This window comes from Castanea sativa, chromosome 8 (genome assembly GCF_040712315.1).
Source record: "Castanea sativa cultivar Marrone di Chiusa Pesio chromosome 8, ASM4071231v1".
NCBI classification, from domain to species: domain Eukaryota; kingdom Viridiplantae; phylum Streptophyta; class Magnoliopsida; order Fagales; family Fagaceae; genus Castanea; species Castanea sativa.
The window spans coordinates 30,040,962-30,061,655 of NC_134020.1; the positions used below are offsets into that span (position 1 = coordinate 30,040,962).

At 35.4% G+C, this 20,694-nt stretch overlaps 1 protein-coding gene and 1 long non-coding RNA gene across 2 annotated transcripts; both read right to left on the reverse strand.

The window, feature by feature from the left end:
* Nucleotides 1–8,112: 8,112 nt before the first annotated feature.
* LOC142608283 (uncharacterized) lies at nt 8,113–15,106 on the reverse strand. Its single transcript, XR_012839455.1, has 4 exons — nt 14,482–15,106; nt 14,237–14,327; nt 13,734–14,124; nt 8,113–8,988 (listed from the first exon to the last, which is right to left on the reverse strand). It is a non-coding gene; the product is annotated as an uncharacterized LOC142608283 (long non-coding RNA).
* A 3,073-nt stretch (nt 15,107–18,179) lies between these two features.
* Nucleotides 18,180–18,758, reverse strand: LOC142606173 (uncharacterized). Its single transcript, XM_075777565.1, has one exon. It carries the CDS (start codon nt 18,756–18,758, stop codon nt 18,180–18,182), a length of 579 nt encoding a protein of 192 aa, XP_075633680.1.
* Nucleotides 18,759–20,694: the final 1,936 nt, after the last annotated feature.

Genomic DNA, 20,694 nt, shown 5'->3' on the forward strand with positions numbered 1-20,694 from the left:
CAAACACTCCCTTAGTTACTGTCTATTAAGTTTCCTTTTATATTTTAGTCATCTATCCAGTTTAACAACCCAGATAAATGGCGTTAAAACTTGAAGTACTTTTTTTTTCCTTCTTTCTTTTCTTGTACAGTAAGAGGACCCATGGTCAAGGCTTCAGATCTCTCGGATTGTAGGATCTGTTCCGTTCCTTCAGCTAAAAAATAACTAAAGATCATCAACCAAAGCAAACAAAAAAGCCCTAGCAAAAAAATGAAGGAAAAAAAAAAGGGAAAAAGAGCAATAAAAAAAATCTGATCTCTTCTTTCTTTCCCGGCTTCTAGGAAGTCCAAAACTCCAAAATCAAGGACCACCACAATTTGATGTGCAAAATCTCCTCAAACCCACTTTTGAATCTCTTCAAAATCTCCAAAATCAAGAACCACTTTCACTTCTTCATCTGCATCTTCTCCTTCTCATCCCTTACCTTCTGCTCACTACTCTTTACCTACTGGCCCTCTTACCCTTTCTTGGCTTCAATTTGGTTCATATTGAGGGTGAGAAGTTAGAGAGATCTAATGCCATGGGTTTCTATTCTATGTTCTCTCTCAGGACAGGGGAATAAAAGAGAAAAAAATAAAAAAAATAAATAGTATTTTAAAGCCATTTGTTTAACTTATCAGACTAGACAGATGGAGATATTTAAGAGAGAAACAAAAGGAACAATAGTTAAGGTACTGTATTTAGTTTTGCCATTATAAATATCGCCTCAAACAAAAGGAAATCGGTTAAAATTTAGTGATAAAGATATTAAATAATTTTGGAGAATGGAAATAGAGCAATTAAGAAAGAAACTGATATATTTTTATTATAGCTTGATATAGAAGAGTAGTTAATGATGTGAAAGATAGGGCTTAATCATTGCTCACAACTTGCAAAATCAATGAAAAACCCCAACAACAACAAAAATTCTCCCCATAGTCTCCTAAAGACTAAGGAAAATATGTGAATTTCTTTTATTTTTTGGTTGATCCTATAAGAACCAAGTCACTTAATATTTTATTGGCTAAAAAGTTAAGAGTTAGAATAAAATTCAGCTTTAAACCATTATATTTTTATAATGTTTAAAGAAATAATATGTGGGGATGAAAAGTTGAAAGTAATTTTCTTAAAAAAATTGAACATGCATAAGAATATTAAGAAAAAGAAAAAAAAATTAGGGGGGGTTAAAATTGATCAAGTTCATGTTTAAGTTCAATTATATATTAAACATGTCAAAATTAAATATAATAATGTACTTTTTTTATGAACAAAAAATGGGTTGGAGGGGCAACCGAAGTTGGCGTCTTCTACTTTGATGTAACCATAATAACACCATATTCACTGGGCCGAGGCCTATGAGCGTAGGAGATCTAGATAATAATTGTTATTTATAATTTATTGACAATTTAAGTAGTCCATCTTAAAGTAAAAACTATATATAGTACAAGGTTGGTAATTTTTTCTTTATAGAATTAGGTTGGTAAATCTAATTTTTATACCTGCAGAATGATCTAATTTACTCAAATGATATATTTATTATAGATTTACTCAAATTATATATTTGTAATTATAATTAAGTTATCAATTATTGGAATAAAATTTTGAAGGAAGTAAAAAATTCTAGTTGTGGTGTTTATTATATGTGGAAATTTAAAAAAAAAGTTAATTAAATAATTCATAAACAAGCTTGAATTTATTCAACAAGAAAATTAAATCAATCTTGGATATGTATCATAGCTTGACAGTGTGTTCGAGCTTGCTCATGACTCAAATAAAATTAAATTAATCAAACCTAAAGTTTTAATATTTAATTCATCTTATTTACAACCCTATTAATATGCACCGCAATTAATAATTATCTAATACAAACCTTAGTCTACTTATGCTACTTTTATATGCTTAGTCTACTTTTCTATGCTTTATTTTTTGCTAATATGGAATTGATATAATCTTATGTGATGTTCCTTTACATGTTCATACCTAAGCTTAAATAGGCTCTCTTTTTTGCTCTCAACCTCTCAGTAAGTACCACACTCCCTCAAAATTTCCTATTAAAGTTATATATGGATTGGGCCATATAAAATAATAGAAAAAAATAATAGGTCAGTACCTAATAATTTTTCATGTTTTCACTGTTTTGTTTTGTTTCGTTTTTTTTTTTTTTTTTTTTTGGTTGGGTTCCAAACAAATTTGGGTTCCTAGAATTGTTGATTAGGCCCAATACACGTATTGGTGGCAGTGGCAGCCAAGTACCCAAGCGACCTAGCAACAGAAGGTTCGCAACGATTCTAGAAACCGAAAAGTACAAGAAAGTTGGCCAAAATTAGCCATTAACACCAATTGCCGTAGTATATAGTTAGTTGGCAACATTTCAAAAGTTAATAGCAAACTAGCATCTCAAGTTTCAAACACTCGATTTAGGCCTTAAAACTCGAGCCTTAGAAGCTCGATTTCTACGTTCTGATTTGGGCTAATTCCACGTGAAGGCCACCTGGAACTCGAGTCTTAGAGACTCGAGTTCCATATCGACCATTAGAGCCTCGAGTTTCGTGGTCTAAGATTCCACGTGGACTCCATCTGGAAATCGAGCTTTAGAGACTCGGTTTGTAAAAAGTGAAATAGAGCCTTAGAGACTCGATTTTCAAACTGTGGTGAATATTAAGCCATGTGGTTTTTCTCTGGGTCCCTATTCGCTCATATCACAGATCCAGCTCTCTCTGTTGTGGGTCTCTCGGGTATTCCTCATATTCACACTCACTCTTGTACTCTCCCTCTCTCACTTCCTCTCTCACTCCCTCTCTCACTCTCATACAATCCCAACACTCACATTTACACATCCTCATGTCAGGTAAGGTTTTTATAACACTCACTCTCTCTAATTATTTAGTGTATATAGTTGTTAGTGGATTTTGCTAGGTTCATATGTATCTAGTTGTTATGATATATTTGTATCAGGGGTATGTATGACTATTTCTTTTGTTGTTTGTTTTGATATTTGTCTTTAGTTTTTTTTTTTTTTTTTTGCTTGACTATGAAATGATAATGATTGATATATTTAAGATGTATTGTTGATATATTTTTTATTGTTAGGTTTTTATCATGGGTGTGTATCATGACCATTTCTTTTGTTGTTTGGTTTGATATTTTTCTTTATTTTTTTGTTTGAATGATTTGAAATTTTGTAATGGGGGTGAGTTTTGTCTTTAGATTTTTTTTGTTTGAGTATGAAATGATAATGATTGAGTGTGTTTGTATGTGATGTGGGGTGAGTATATGCAAATGTGGGGTGTGTTTGTATATGCATATGATGTAAGAAGAATTATTGTACTTTTGAGTAGATAAAAAAGGTTTTGTAATTGATATTAAATGAAAGAGATAAAAACATGTCACTAACATATTACACTTGACTCTAATAGGTTCACAATCACAACGGAAGATTATTGATATTAATATATACTACGATGAACCCCTTGTCAATCCTGAAGAGATTAATGGATTCCCATTTAAAGGGCCGGGTATCGAATGCTACTATATGCTAATACGTCGTAAGTTGAAGACGTTGAATGATTTAAAGATGAAAATTATGGAAGAATTGAATTTGAACCGTACTTGTTATGACATAAAGATTATTTACCTTTCATGAACGGATAAATTACAGGTATATGGTGATCAAAGAAAACAAACATGTAAACATCATGTTTAATAGGATCCATAAAATGTCCCAAGTAAATGCTACTAAGTTGTACGTAAGTTCGGAGCCGCTTGCAGAAGTTAATGCCGAGGAGGTGCAACAAACAACTACACATTTACAATTTACAGCCTTAGATGATGGATGCACTACAATGGGAGGTTATACACTCCCATCTCAAGATCATGCTACCAATACTAGTGAAACACTCCAACCTCAAGAGACACATTTAGAGGAGGAAGACGAAGACAAAGATCATGTTGCAAATAATGGTGGAAATCTTGATGATATAGATGAGTACGAAGAGAGGACTAAACAAGGCGACTTTGATGGGGATGTGGATGACCATGAAGTTGCTCCCAATTTTGAAAAGGAAAATATGGAGTACCATGATGAAGGTGATACAGACGATGATATTGGTGTCCAGCATATAACAAATACAACCACTGCCTACACACCTCCTGCCTCGTCATTCTATGCAAATACTTGGAAAAATATGATTGATCCTTCATGTCTTCAGATACCATTTGTTTCTACTTGGGAAGATGGTATGCATTTTAGTAAAGGGTTGACTTTTGTAAATAAATAAGCGGTGAAGCATACATTGATAATATACGCAACAAATGATAATAGAAATTTTACAATCTAGAGGTCGACCAAATCTAAATTGTGCACTGCATGCATTGACACCAATTGCAAGCAGTATGTTGGGGCATTCGTGAAGGCTAAACTTAATTGTCTATGGGTGGTCATGTCTTATGTGGGTCCACACAGTTGTATACCCTTTGACCTACGAAGAGACGGTAAATTGATGGATTCTAATTTTGTTGCATCAGAAATTGTTTCAAAATTGTGACAGGATCACAGTGCTCATATTGATCAACTCTAGGACATTATTAAAACAAAGTATGATCATGAGCTTTCTTGCTATAAGGTATGGGATGCGAAACAAAAGGCAATTACGAAGATATTCAGGTATTGGGAACAGTCTTACCAAAGGTTGCGAAAGCTGTTGTTGGCATACTTGGATTAGGATCCGGGTACCTAGTACAACTATCACACCATACCTAGGAGCGTACCTAGTACTACATTACTACGCTATGTATTTTGAGCATTCGTTCCATGCATTACTGCATTCAGATATTGCAAGCCAATGATCAATATTGATGGGACTTATTTGTATGGTAAATATCGAGGGGTGTTGTTGATTGCAATGGTAACCGATGATAACAACAAGGTTTTGCCTCTCGCCTTTACTGTTGTGGACAAGGAGTTAGGGCCTAGTTGGGTTGGTTTTTACAGTGTCTCAAGATTTCAATAGGGCATGTGATACCTGATGAAGGCATTTTCATTATTTCTAACCGACATAAAGGTATCAAAAGTGCCATTGCACAATGACCTAGAGGTTATGACGGAAGATTACTAGTGTTTCATCGATATTGCCTTCGACATGTTGCTAGCAACTTCAACACACATTTTGATGACATGCTTCTAAAGTCATTGGCCTTAAAAGCTAGATATGCAACTCAGGAAGCTAAATTTGAGTCCATAATGCAAACCATTAAGGATGTTGAGGTTCATGCACTTAGGAGGAATCAACTGATACAAAGAAAGAATGGCGAACCTGAACACTATATGCCATACATATATCTAATGAGTGAGGATCTAGACAAATGGACCCAGTCACATGATGGTGGAAGACATTATGGGGCAATGACAACCAATATCTCTAAGTGCTTTAATGGGGTACTTAAAGGTGCCCACGATTTGCCCATTGCTGCAATGGTTGAGTTCACTTGTTGCATATTTCTATGATCGACATAAAGAAATTACTTCTGATCTCTCTTAAGGTATGGTGTGGAGTAATTATGTCATAGGGATCTATGAGTCAAATGTGCGCAAAGCTTCAAGATACACTATGAGGGCATTTAATCATGAAGCTGGTATATATCAAGTACTTACCCCATACAACAACTATAGCGGTGGAGGGGGAAACCACAGTCATAAAATAAATATAGTGGCTAGAACATGTGGTTGTGGAAAGTGGCAAAACATTAAGATCCCTTGTTCACATGCAATTAAAGTTTTTCACAGTCTTCGACTTGCTCCGACCAGCTATATTGACCCATGTTACAGTTTGGACGACACCATTCACACATATTCAGATCAATTGATGGTGCCAAAGTTAGAGTCCTTGTGAAGGGATGTTAGCAGACCACACTGGGTGCCTAACCCAAAACTGTTGCAGGCCAAAGGTCGTCTTGTGAAGTCAAGAATAAGGAATGAAATGGATGGGGTACGGTGAAAACCAAGAAGCCGGAGGGAAGAGTCAGACTTGAGGGAGATCCAACCGAGGCAGCGATGCGAAGTGTGTCACGAAGAGGGGCATAACTGGAAAAGATGTCCCAATTCCTGTGGGGCTTCGACAAGCGGTGGTGTTACAAACTAGGTAAGTGTTTTTTTTATATGCTCAGATTGTATAAAGTAGCTAACTTGAATAGAATTTTATTTGTTTTTTGGTATTCGCATTTGGGAACTAACGACCATATTTCAATGTTTGTCAGGTGAGCGGAGACTCAATTTTGGAATGGCATTGTACGTGAAAGTTTCGGTAATCTTCAGTATGGACAAGTGCAGTTATCAAAGTAGACTATGTTGTATCGACTTAGTTGTTATTTTTGTTAAGGACATATTTATGTAGTTGGCTAATCCTTTGACAAAATGCACTTTACTTGTATTTGGATTGATCTAGGATGTGTTTAATACTTCAAAGAACATGTTGTTCAAGTCTAGTATTAAAGCCATGAAGATTGGACCAAGAAACAAGTGAAGAAAAGGTGTTTACTAAAGCTGGATACCTGCTGGACACCTAGTGGACAACTGCTCGACAGATAGCTATCTATCGAGGTTTAATGAGGCTCGACAGTTGCTATCTATCGAGGCTATCTATCGAGGTTACGGAAATCAGAATTTTCAGATCTGATTTTTGGGCCAAGTTTTTGTATTTGTGTAGGGTTTCTTTTCTCACAACCCTAGACATATATAAGGCATATTTTAGAGGCCGTCACATAAGAGAATACAAGGAGAATATATGCAAAAGGTGACCGAAGCCTTATTCTCTCTGAAAGAAGCTACTGCGTCTTTGCGCCTTAGGGTTTTGTAACCAAGTGCTTCCTTATCTTCATTGTTGATGAAGTAAAGAACTTTGCAACCAACATCTTCTTCTCTAGTTGGTGATTGAAGTCACGTACTGGGATCCGCGCAAATTGGTTAGTCACGTACTGGGATTCGTGCATCAAAGGGTGGCGTTCATATATTGAAGAGTTTAGAGGTTCTGAAGTGGTAGAAGGTTTCTGCTGTGAGTTCTTCTACGGGGATTGTAGAGTTTAGTGACAAAGGTTTTGTACTAGATCTGAAACTTCTCTTTACTATAGTGAATTGCTTTTCAGGAAGGTTTTCCCCCAGGTTTTTTACTGTGAAACTGGTTGGTTTTATTGGTTTTCCTGGGTCATCATATCTTGTCTTATTTATTTTTCCGCTGCACTTAGTTTTGACATGATATTGATGTTTGTTTGTTTTAATAAGTTTTATGCATAATAAATCTAATTAACAACTTGGATTTAAAATTTGTTAATTCTATCAACAGGAGTCTAAATTTCCCAACAATTTTGTTTATTGTTGAATGTTCTTGTAATTGAACTATTCTCTACCCATTGTACTCGTTAGATTAATTGAACTATTCTTTACTGCCCAGATATATATACAATTGTGAATCTGGTTTACTGCTACATGTGGGGGGGGGGGAATTTCCAGTGGATATATAGGGAAATGCCTTTTGAAAAGTTATGATGTTTGGTTGTGAATATTAGGGAGCTATGCATTGTTCTGCAGGGGAAAAAAATTTCCAGTGGAAATCGAGTCTTAAAGACTCAATTTCCATGTAGAGTGGCAAATTTGGTAAATATTTCCCTAGGATATCGAGTGTCAAACACTCAAGTTCCATTGTAGTGGCATCTTTCGTAAATATTTGTACAAGAACTCGAGTGTCAAACACTCAAGTTCCATTTGAGTGGCATTCCCCATAATTATTTTTAAACTCTCTGCCTGCGTACTCGCTAGTACAGAACTTAAGTACTAAGTGGAACTCGAGTTTCATATACTCGAGTTCCATTCTTTTTTTTTCCCCCCTGGAAGGCAAGGTCTCCCTTAAATTCAATCATAATGGAACTCGAGTTTGATATACTCAAGTTCCACTGGAAATTTTTTTTCCACTGCTGAACAATGCAAAGCTCCCTGATATTCACAACCAAACATGATAACTTTCCAAAAGGAATTTCCCTGTATATATATAATGAAATAGTATTGTACTTTCCAAAAAGTCATATACTCAAGTCTCTTGCGTTTCATATCTTAAGTCATTTCCCTCTATATTTATAATCAAGCTATTCATAAACAAACTTATATGAATTTCCAAAAAGGCATTTTGTATATCACCACAGCTTGTTCACATAATGGAGTACACATCAAAATATACATGCCTAACTTTGTACACTTGTTCACAACAAAATACTAGACTAGCCTATCCTTTCTTCACATCAAATGCTTGTTCACATAATTTCAACTGTCAGCTACCTTTTTTGAACCTTATGCTATCTCGTATAATTTTTACTGTGCGGAGGAGGAGGTCTTGCATGTCCCTGGTCAGATGCCTCGTGCTCAACTTTATGTCCATGTTTGTGACCACTCGTCTTACAAGGAAGTGCCTTTGATGTGCGTTTCAGCCGACCCACCAATTCTACAGGTAACCCAACAGCCTGCTTAGCCTAAACATGGTCAATATAGGGTGGGTCGATGAATGAAGAAGGGACAGTAGACATACTGTGGGAGGGTGGCTTCATGTGCAGGTCAGGAGGGGTTGGATCAATACCCAAGTCAAACAATGGAATGGGTGAAAGCTCAGGAAATGACTGTAGGGTGAGTGGAGGGATGTCAGACCCAAGACATGGATGTGAGGTGGGTGAAGGGATGTTGGGGGTAGGAGATGGATGTGGGGTAAAATGGAGAGGGACCAGGGGTAGGGACAACCGAGGGGTAGCAACAAGCGGACGAGAGCCACGTCCAGCAAGAGTTGTGCTCATGCTTGGCCTCTCAGTAGCTACCGCCTCAGGGATATAAGGTTGTACACAGTCAATCTCATTTATTGCCTTCAGCACATCAGTAATGTCCTTGTAGTCTAGAGTGCCCACTGGGTGACGCCTCAACAAACAGAGGTATCCTTTAATCTACACATGGAAAAATGACTATTAGTAATGCAATACCAAATCAACAATGCCAATCATCAATAAAATAAATGTTGGCTGCTTGATGGATCAAATCATCCATAAAGAGGTGATGAACCTCAGGTAACAATCTAACAAACTGTATAAAACAAATGAAACAAATTACCACTAACTATGAACTACCATCACCATATAATTATTAAAGGCCCCCATAACCAAAAAGAAAGTAAACAAAATAATGAAGATTTCTTTTTTTGAGTTGACTAAAGCTTCCTAAGAAATTGGAAGATAACAACTAATTATGCAGAGAAATAAACAGTTTAGGTGCAATTGCAAATGCATTTCCTCTATTAATTCCAGAATTCATTCTTCAAGGCTTGAATCCAAACACATCTCACATGCCAATAAACCATCAAAATATCCAACTGAATGAAAAAACACATAGAAGAAGCTTTTAAGTTCAAAGCTTGAATCCAAACTCCAAAGACTTTTTTTTTAATATGTAGGCTTGAATCTAAAGATATACAAAATGTAAATGCATCATAGATTCATCCTCGTTCAGTTAAATTTTTCTTGGCTTCCTCTTTAACAAGTTAGCAACAAAAATTTAGCAATCATCATTCATGACCAATAAGTCCTATGGGTTTGAAATTCCTAATAAACATTACTCCTCTTTTCTAAAGAAAGATGTCTCAAATTTGCCTTTACAACTCCAAGTATTAGTGAAACTAGTGATATTCAAAATTATTTTATGGTGTCCACATGTGAAGTCAATTGCAGCAAAAGTCATGTTGTTTTAAAGGTCTAGGTATCAATCTTTTATTTTATTAGTTGCTGTCAGCTTCATAGTCAAGGGAAAATCTATAAGTTTAGCAATTCCTGTGAATGAAGGGTATTTTAGAAGTTGAATTGGGTCTAGAACTTTCTAGGAGACCTTTAGCATCTTAGGTTTTATTTCTATTTAAGTCCAAGTTAGTCTTTTATTAGGTTTTTAGTTTACTAATTGAATTAGGAATCCTAATACTACTGAGAGTCTAAATAATTATTACCAGAAAGAGTCTATATATATATATATATGGACTCTCCGTTCTTACAAGCCACTAAACACCATAAAATTCTCTCTATTTCTTCTTCCTTATAACCCAATAAAGCCCTTTGTTTGTTTTACCTATCAAAACCCTACAACCCCACATTCTTTCTTCTACCAAATAGCCATCAATAACTCATTAAACCACCTTTCAATTCTTAACACAATCCAACAACTATTTTCTTCCATAATTCTAAAGGCTAGATCCATAAATTCTCCTAATCCTAATCCCACAATAACCACATTTAGAGATTTCCCCCAAATTATCCTACATTGAATAACATTTTCCATTATATTTGAAACCCACAAAATTTCCAAAAGCCTTGTAGCTTAACTAGCATCTCTTGGTGTCTACAACGAATATGCTTAGGTTTAAATGCCCTTTCCCCCAGCCATCGAATTATCCAAAAAGAAAAGGCACAACATGTAAAAGTACAAACTTCCATTAATTTTTTCAAGGCGAAAAACTCATTTTCGTCCCTACATTTTCACGCGATTCCCACTTTAGTCCCTAACTTTTTTTTCCACCGCTTTTAGTCCCTATTTAGAAAAACGCATTATGTTTTAGTCCCTACCGTCAATGCCCTAACGGCAAAGTCGTAGGTGGCAGACCGAACACCCTGTTAGCTGATGTGGCACTAATGTGGCAATTCAATATTATTTGGCATTTTTATATGCTACGTCAGCATTTTAATAATTAATAGTTAACATAAAATTTTCTTTTCTTTTCATTATTTTGCTGGAGGATCATATTTGTGTTCTTCGTGTTCTTACAGTTCATATTCTTCATGTTTTTAGTTAATTAATTCCTATTTTCTTGTCTTTTCTTTTCTTTGCCTTTCCTGTACTTTCTTTATAACCAAACAAATCAAAATTCAAAACTTAGATCAAACAATAATCAACATACACCAACCAAAATCCAGAAATCAACACACACCCACCAAAATTGAAAACCCAAAAATCAACATGCACCAACAATCAAACGCAGAAACAGATCTACATATTCAAAAAATTTAACCCAACATACACCCACTAAAATCAAAAGACCTGCAATCCTCTTTGTTCACAAAATCAACACCAATCTCCAAGTTGGAAACCCACCAATCCATCGAAACACAAAATCATATCCAACTTGGAAACCCACCGATCTCCACCATCCTCCAAATCCCACCATTCTCTCAAACCCAACCTTTGAATCATAACCCACAAATTCGCCACAAATCAAAGTACCAATCTACCACAAACCCATAAACCCAGATCAACAAATCTCACAAACGCACAAATCCGCCACAAATCAGTGCACCAATCCGCCACAAATCCACAAACCCAGGTCTACACCACTGAGCTGAGAGATAGAGAGATGAAAGAGAGAAACTTGCCTATCTGGGAGAGAGAGACAACGATTCATGAGAGTGGGTCGGTCACAGGTGGTCAGAGAGATACTTGAGCGAATCATGAGAGTGGGTCGGTCAGATGTGGTGAGGCGATGAACCACCGTCGGTTTTAGTGGCAACGGCAGTGTGATGAGCAGAAAGGCCGGCAATGGAGTTAGAAAGAGTTGTAAGAGTTTTGGAAGAGAGAGAGGAAGGTTTAAGAATATTAAGGGAGTCTAATTTGAGTTTTGTGTTTGGTTTTTGTGTTTTCTTTTTGTGTTTGGTTTCAAAGAATAAGAAAATCTTGTTGAATGGCTTTGTGTAACTATTGAATGTCTCTGTGTTTTGTTTTGTAAATTTGTATGGGCATGTCTTTTTATTTTGTAAATTTGAGTGATTTTATGGGTTTGGTTGCTAAGAAAATGCAAGAAAAGAAAAATAAATTTTTAATTTTCTGGGCAAGCTTAAGTTTTGATTTTTAATTTATTTTCTTTTTTGGTTTAAATTTTCTGACATGGCTTTTTATAAAAATTAAAATGCTGACGTGGCATATAAAAATGCCAAATAATATTTTTTTAAATAATATTTAATTGCCACATCAGCTAATAGGGTGTTCCGTCTGCCACCTAGGACTTCACCGTTAGGGCACTGACGGTAGGGACTAAACAGAACGTGTTTTTCTAAATAGGGACTAAAAGCAGTGGAAAAAAAAAGTTAGGGACCAATGTGGGAATCGCGTGAAAATATAGGGACGAAAATGGGTTTTTCATCTTTTTTCAAAATTAAAGACCACAACATTTAAGGTACAAACTTCTGTTCAGTTTTGAAACTTAATGATAAACCAGTAAGTGATTATGTTAGTGTGTTGGCATTCCAATATGCTATTTTAACACTTTTTTTCATGCAGTGCACACACACACACACTACAAACTACTAACATCACAGAAATTGAGAAATGTTCATTTGGTTTTAAATAGAAGATATTCATTTATGGAGAAGAACCATCTCTGGTGAAAAACTATATTAAAATAATCAAATTCATAATAATACAAGAAGAAGCAATACCCCACCCATCCCCTCCTTTTTCTCCTCCAAATCATATTAAAGGAATGAATAATTAAAATATAATCTTGTCAGAGAATTAAAAGAAAAAACTTGATACAGCTGCAAATTTTATCTGTACACCTGTTGTTGACTCTTTGAAGCATAATTCTACCTCCAATATATATTATTATTGATTGTGTGAACAATCCTAAATTTGGGGAGATGGTTGACATGATTACAAGATTTAGAAATGGGCTTAAGCCACCTTCCTATCATGAAATGGACTCCTTGTACAACACATTGCCTAGACTTGATCCTAGAAGATTTTGAAAAAGGATTAAAAACTCATCAAGAAACAATTGCAAATGTCAGTCACTTCCCCCTTTGTTTCTTCTATCTTTTATTGTCTTTGGCATTCTATCACTATTCATGTTACTGTTCACATGCACTATTCAAGTAGATTATGTTCAATCAATACTTGCTGTGTTCAACTTCGTAATTTTATACATTTTATTTGAAGCCATGTCTGAGATTTCTCTGACAAGTGTCAAACACAGGAGATGGCACCTCCGTGAATTGTCTATGCTTCACAAGCATAATAGGGTATGCTTGGCATCCAACTTTGAGTACATTAAGTTTCAGTTGAATTCAATAGTATAGTCAACTATATTGAAATCTAAAGTTATATCTTAAACTATATTGACAAAACTAGCCACAAAATTACCCAATTTCTAAATCATTCATTGACTTATTGAGCTTCTCTTTCTCCAATGAAATTATTATCATAGTATAATTACAAGGGTATCATATGAAAGAGGGAGTGAGGTTAAGAGCAACAAGCCTTACTCCTGCTTGATTCAAATGACCCCTATTGTCAACTGATACAACTCATCTGCAAAACTGAATGTTTCTAAATGATTTTGACCTGTGTATCTTCTTTAACATTGCACTTAGGTAGAAGTTTCATTCAACGCACTATTGTTTACCTACGGGAAGAAATTCTACCCAAAGAGTATTCATTTTATAGATAAAAATTAGTTTGTACAAGAGAACAACAAACTGTAATGTGCATAGATAAAAAATTTCTATGTACAAGCATCAACTAAAATTTCCACCTTAGATTCAGCAGAACTAATAATTAGTGTTAATAGATCATGTTATTTTAGATCATGTTAAATTAATCTGCACGAGTTTTAAAGGATTAAGACTTTAAACCAAGAGCCAATAAGACATGGAGAAGTTACCATTAGAATCAATTTAGCGCCCCCACGATCGATGAACCTCCGAGTTACCCTATGGAACCAGTCAAAGTACGCATGGTGTGGAGGCATATCACCAAGCACTGCTCACACTGCTGTTCAAAGCAATTACCCCACTCGATGATATCCCCAGCATATCTCCGTTTCCAATCGACACCAACCTTCCCCCTCAAATCAATCCCATGAAGCACTGTATCAGTATCAACAGGTTGTGGAATTTTTTGGATCATCCCAAATTGACGAACAACACAATCTAGTGTATGTTTCTCTACTAGGTGGAAACATACAAGCGGCACTATTGCCATCCACACTGCCCTCCTGCAATGCAGTACGTTGGAAGGTCGCGTAATTCAACTTCATACGGCTGCGACACCACCTACAACAGCCAAAAAACAAGTAGGCAACACATTAGGCAACAATGTGTATATTTCAAAGTTCACCAAACCTATATCTTGTTCCTAAACATGTAAAAAAAGGCATTTTCATACCTGGCCCAGCAACATTGAAGCTATTTGCTCGCGATACCTGTCCCTGAAGATGTGGGCGGGCCTGTTTTTCTTGTTTGGGACCCACAACCACCTACAATCAAGAACAAGGGATCAATATCTATAACTTTCCTACAAAGATAATCTTATGATTAAAACTATAATGTAATAAATTTATAATGTAATCAAGTTACATGGTTAGGTAATGACCACATAATGTATATGACATGTATGAGGTAGAGACTTACTTCAGGGACAGTGGACCACGCACTGGAGAACCATAAGCACCTACTGGTGGGCCATGGTCAACTCTCAAGCACAAAAATGGGAACCTAGCTCATGCCCAATACTGGACCAACAACAAGCACCCATTAATCTAACTGGCTGTCTTATCGCTTGCCTTGCATAACTCTCTGTACAACCATGCAAGTCAAGCATTTCTCCAACTGTACCTTTGTGGGTTGCGAAGGTCTTCCAACTGTTGCACCCACATTAGATGCACCCTATCGTCGGATTTGTCCATGAAGATTATATCCCCCAGTAGCGCTAGGATGTAGCACCGTGTGTACTTATGCAGCTGATCCTCTTCAACATTAGGTGGCAATGGACCAGCAACTTGCTCCAAAAGCCGTTTGATGACAATCCTCTGGCCTAGCAGCACCTTTGTATTATCATTTTGAACAGAAAAGCCAAGGAAGTCCTAGCACACTGTCGGCCATTCGTTCTGCATGCTCCTTGTTATAGCCTCGCCATCAACAAGAACCTCAGCATCCTGCTGTGATGGTGACCTCACCATGTGGTGTGGAAGGTGTGAGTTTCGGGCCGCCATTGCTCCACTAAGGCCATTATCAGCCCACTATGGCTACGGTAGGTAAGGGACCCCAGATCTTGCACAAAATAGAACCATGGATTAATATAAGACATAATGTGTGTGTACATTCTATGAATTAAATGGGGTACCATAAGAAGGATACAATTCAAAACATAACAAATGGTTTTAGTGTTGTGTTTTACCTGCCCATTCCAAATAGCTTTTAACCGATGTTTGAGCTGCAGAGGCAACACCGAATCATCAATGGGTCCAGGGTGCGTAACCTCAATTTGTCCAACATTTGCAGCAGCCATACTACACAAGAATGATAAGCGGCTAGTTTGAGAAATGAACACACAATATGCTTATGGAACTAGGTATGAGTTAGAGCAACAAAAGCTGGTTTGTACAATGAGAATTCAATCAAAGATGAAAGAATGAAGAAAAAAAGCCAATAGGCTTCAGGTTTTGTGATAGAAAAAGCTCTAATAGAGTAGTAGACATCTGCTGTAAAATATAAAAAATAAAGAATTGGTTTTCTCATTCACAAGTGCGATCTTTTGCATTGTTTGTTGGGTTCTAGAGCAACAAGAACCTTGCTTGCTAGGAATCCGTGACATCCAAAAGTTACATTAAGAAAAAAAAAAATATATATATATATATATATATATATATATATATATATATTCACTTTACGCTTTGCTAAATTGATTCAAGCATGACCAAATTCATATAACTCAAAAGCATCATGATTGCTAAGACCATAATCTTCTTCATGCAAGTCCTCGCGAATGAAATTGTCATTCTTCACCGACCATTACGATATTATACTAACATGAAAGTCCCCAAAAACAAATCAGAATATAGAGTCTTGACAAACTAATACTCAATGAAGCATTTAAATCCTCTCATTATCAAATTCTAACCACATTAAAATGAAAACTCAAAAATTAAAAAGGTAGAATATAAAGCCACAACAAATTTGCACAAACTTAAACTCTAAGAAGCAATTCAACAAGCACCTTCTGTGCCGAAGAAAGGCAAAGCAAGAATTCTATGTTTTCTTATAATCTACACCAAAAAACACTACTAAATCTAAATGTTATAAATTTTAGATTTTGATGCATAATAATAACAAAAGATATCATAGCAACCAACAAGAAATGGATATAAGTAAATGGGCAATGCAAGTTCATGACCCGCTTCTCAAAATAAAACTTCTTTTTGTTTCTTGACAATTATCTAGGCAAACAAACCGAAAGCTAAGATTAAAGTTTAAAATTACCTGAAAGTTTCTATCGGTGGAACAAAATATTTATGTGAACTCAAACGTTATTCTATGATCGAACAAAAATAACACAGAACAAAGAGCTTTTTAGACTTAGAATTGCTTACTTTACCCAAATATTAATATAGAAGGCTGATATAGCTTATTTACTGGCATGTACCAAATTTAACCAAGTACAAATATACCTTGTAGGCAAACATCCCTCGCTGAATCCACAAACATGAAAAAGTATAAAATACAATGAGACCCAACTTTTAACATGCAAATGCACCAAATGCACCAAAAAGTCCAAAATACAAGCCTTAAGTTCCACAAATAGGTAGGATTAACATCTCTTTTTCTTTTAAGAGATAACACACTGGCAGCAATATCATTCTCAACACAATTAATAGAATTATCAATAGAACTCAAAAAATAAAGACCATCTTGAAAAATGCCGGAAGTTACAAATTTATTATTAAACTTAACAGCAAGTTTGGAAGTAAAAAGAAAAGAATATCCTGAATAACCAAGTTTTCAAACTTGATAGGCCAAAAATGTATTGACCCCTTGTGATGAATTAACCAATTAATTAGCCAAGTGAATTAATTAGGTTCAATTTCATGCAATGAGCATGGCAACACAAATAAATCACGAAATAACTAAATGCAGCAGAAATTAAATTTGACATGGTGATTTGTTTACGAATGGAGAAAACCTCCAAGGCAAAAACCCTACCGGGTGATTTTAAGGTTACCGCTCCCGAGAATCCACTATTATCAAAACAAGTGGTTACAAGTAAAGAAATCTCAGTACCTTATACCAACCTACAGTTGAACCCTTACCCCAATATCTAATTGGACTTGTTTTGTAGTGACAATCTCTCCTTGTATTGCATGGCTCCCAATACGTGACTAACTAAAAGATGCGCGGATCCTAGTACATGACTTGATCACCAACTTGAGAAGGAGGTTGGCTGCAAAGTTCTTTTGTTCTTCAACACATGAAGATCACGAAGTTGTTTGGTCACAAAACCCTACGATGTACAAACACAGCAATTTCTTAACTAGGGCAAACTAGGTTTCTAATCACACTTGATGAATTTTGCTCTTATGCAATTGTGTTCTTGGCTGTGCAACCTGATACGACCCTTAAAATAATCTTTATATATATTTAGGGTTGTGAGAAAAAAAGGCCCAAACACATAATCACGGATTTGATGAAAATCAGAATTGAAAATCTAAATTTCATAAACCTCGACAGATACTCTAGCTGTCAAGCCTTAGGCTGAAACAACTCTATTAAACCTCGATTGATGCTAGCTGTCGAGCTTTAATGAACAGCACTTCTTCACTTGTTTCTTGGACAAACTTGCATGGCTTTAACAATTGAACTTGAAACCTTGTTTCTTGAAGCATTAAACACATCCTAGGTCTACCTAATTACAAGTAAAGTGCGTTTTGTCAAAAGATTAGCCAATACATAAAATGTTGACATATGTTTCTAACATCCAATCACATATTTCCTAACAAAACTAAAACTAAATTTCTTTGCACTTCTGGCACATATAAGCAATCTTCTAAGACAAGAGTTCTACTAAAAGATAATTCTAAATAAAAAGTTCCAATGGAAGTGGCTGCAACAGTTGCACCAATCCCCATCTATAGGATCACCTCCCCTTCATTAAGCCTTCGGGACTCCTTGAACCCCTGCAACATATTGCAAATGTGTGAGATTGTACCAAAATCCACACACCAAGAATCAAATGGACCATCCAATAAATTTGTTTCAATAACGAGCAAATTAGGCATACCTTCTACAGGTTTGTCATTCTTTAGAGAAGCCAAATAATGGCGACAGTTTTTCTTTCAATGACCAGGCTTACCGCAATGGAAATAATTTCCTTTTGCTTTCTTTTTCTCAGTGTCCTTATTCACTTTGTCACCTTGAGCCTTATTGAATGACTGAGACCCTTTTCTCTTAAAGTTCTTACCCTTAGGCTTCAACTTAAGAGATGAATCAGATTTTTCAGCCAACATTATAGTAGGCTTTTCTTTCTTGTTGAGGTCCTCAGCTGCTTTCAACATATTGAGCAACTTTGACAATGTCACTACCATCTTATTCATGTTATAGTTCATGATAAATTGATTAAAAGAATCAAGTAAAGATGCTAGGATCGCATCAACTTGGGTCTCACTATCAATTTCTGCACCAAGCATATCTAGTTTATTGATGAAAGAAATTATCTTTAGGAAATGTTCCTGAACTAGAGTTCCTTCCACCATTTTGGTGGACATGAGATTTTTCATAGCAGTTTGCCGTGCACTTCTGCTTTGTTCTCCAAACATCTCTTTGAGGTGCAGCATCATATCTTGTGCTGTAACTAGGCCTTGGCATTGTTTTTGCAACACATTGGTCATAGAGGCCAATATGTAGCATTTAGCCATTTCATCAACCTCATGCCACTTATTAAATGTATCTCTTTGCTCCTCACTGGCATAAACTAAAGTAAGTTATGTTGCCTCAGTTTTAAGGACATGAGCTATTTTATCAGCAGTGAGGACAACTAAGTTCCTTTTCCAATCTACATAGTTTGGTCCAAACAATCGATTTTCATCTAGAATCTTAGCTAAGGGATTAAAATTGGTCATAATGAATCTGCAAAATAATATTTTCACATACATATATCCATCAGATTCAGGTTTTGAAATTATTAATGGTACCTCCCACAAGAACAAAATATCATAGATTCCCAGAACAGAATATAACAATTATATTCATAAATAGTTCAAAGTGGGCATCGGGAACCCTTACCTTGCATGCTCCAATAATTTCTTTTGAAATATACCTTGCACACCATATAAAGGCAAATAGATACTAGTCATCACAATTTCATCTCATGTTTCTAATTTTATTTAATTTATCTATGACTCATGATTTACTTTTGGCCTCCAAATCAAACATGTTTTACACTATTTTAGTGGTCATGTTTATTTGGTTAAGTGCAAACCCATTATCTGAGTGTGATATGTGTACTAGTATGATTATGTTGCTATTTTAGCCACACTCCCACCAGTCATACACACACCTATCTTCCCAAGAAGTAAATAAGAAGAACTACTAAACCAAAATCAAGTCTATCCTTTTGGCTTCAACAAAATTTTAATTTAATAGTACCTTTATTCTGTAAAATAATCCTAGTTAGCACTTTTTATATATATATATATATATTACTATTGGGACTATTTAAATATTATTCTTTATGTATCTTATACAACTCCCACTAATTGAGATTCAACACCTCAATTCGGCAATACTCAAGATTTTATCAACATAAAAAGGGAGTCAATGAACTAAAAACATATCAACATGGGTTACACAAATAATCACATATACATGAAACCATACTAGACAATCTATAAAGCAATATTAGCACTATGGCGCACAACTCAAGAGTAGATACAAGAGACATGCGACTTCAGCAACATATTTATCAAATATAATCAAGAACACCAAAGACGAATTGGAACCAAACAATTAACAATCAACATATCACATATATCAATCACGGCATAGATTTTTGTTGTTCTCCACTTCTCCGAATAAATAAAAACAATTGACATATCACATATATCAATCATGACATATAGCAAATAAATCTCAGCACACATACTGATATGAATAACAATTCAAAATCCATGATAAAGTATGGTTTGCTCTGATACCACTATTAGTTTTGCGGAAACAATATAAAACAAAATTTATATTTTCATTTAAAGATCGTTGTACCACACAACCATAGATTCTAAATATAACAAAATAGCGTATCTCTCTTAGCAACCCAAATGTGTTGCCTCCCAAGGTATTCAAGTCTCTCTCTGTTTCTTTTCTTTTTTTTGGTTTTCAGAAGACTGCATTATCACTCAGTAGTTCTGATGGCCAACAACTGATGTAATATTATAAAATCTTATTTTTATTTAAGACTTCTAAAAACCCAAGAGAGAGATTGGACGTGGGATCCTTAGGGATCCTAATCTTCAGCTGTAGGATTAATCAATAACTTTTTGAATGTTATTGACTTATCTTGAAACTCTTTCAAAATTATTCCTTAATTTTCTCAACCATATCAAGAAAATATTTGAACTTCTACAGATTGCAATAATGTCCATCAACACATTGCAATTGATTCCTGAAGATTAGAGAATTATAAATGAGGTCCCATTACTTACAATTTTATATCTATGTCCTTCCACCACACTATATTCCCACAAGCCATTAGGACTAGATTAATTTCACTGTCATGTCCCTAGCTTATGTAACCCTTAATTTCTTAATTTCTATTGGACTCCAAAATATCTTTGAAAAAACTCTTTAAATATATAT

Coding starts and splice junctions, on each gene's coding strand:
- LOC142606173 (XM_075777565.1), bottom strand. CDS start 18,758: ATGGCTAAATGCTACATATTGGCCTCTATGACCAATGTGTTGCAAAAA.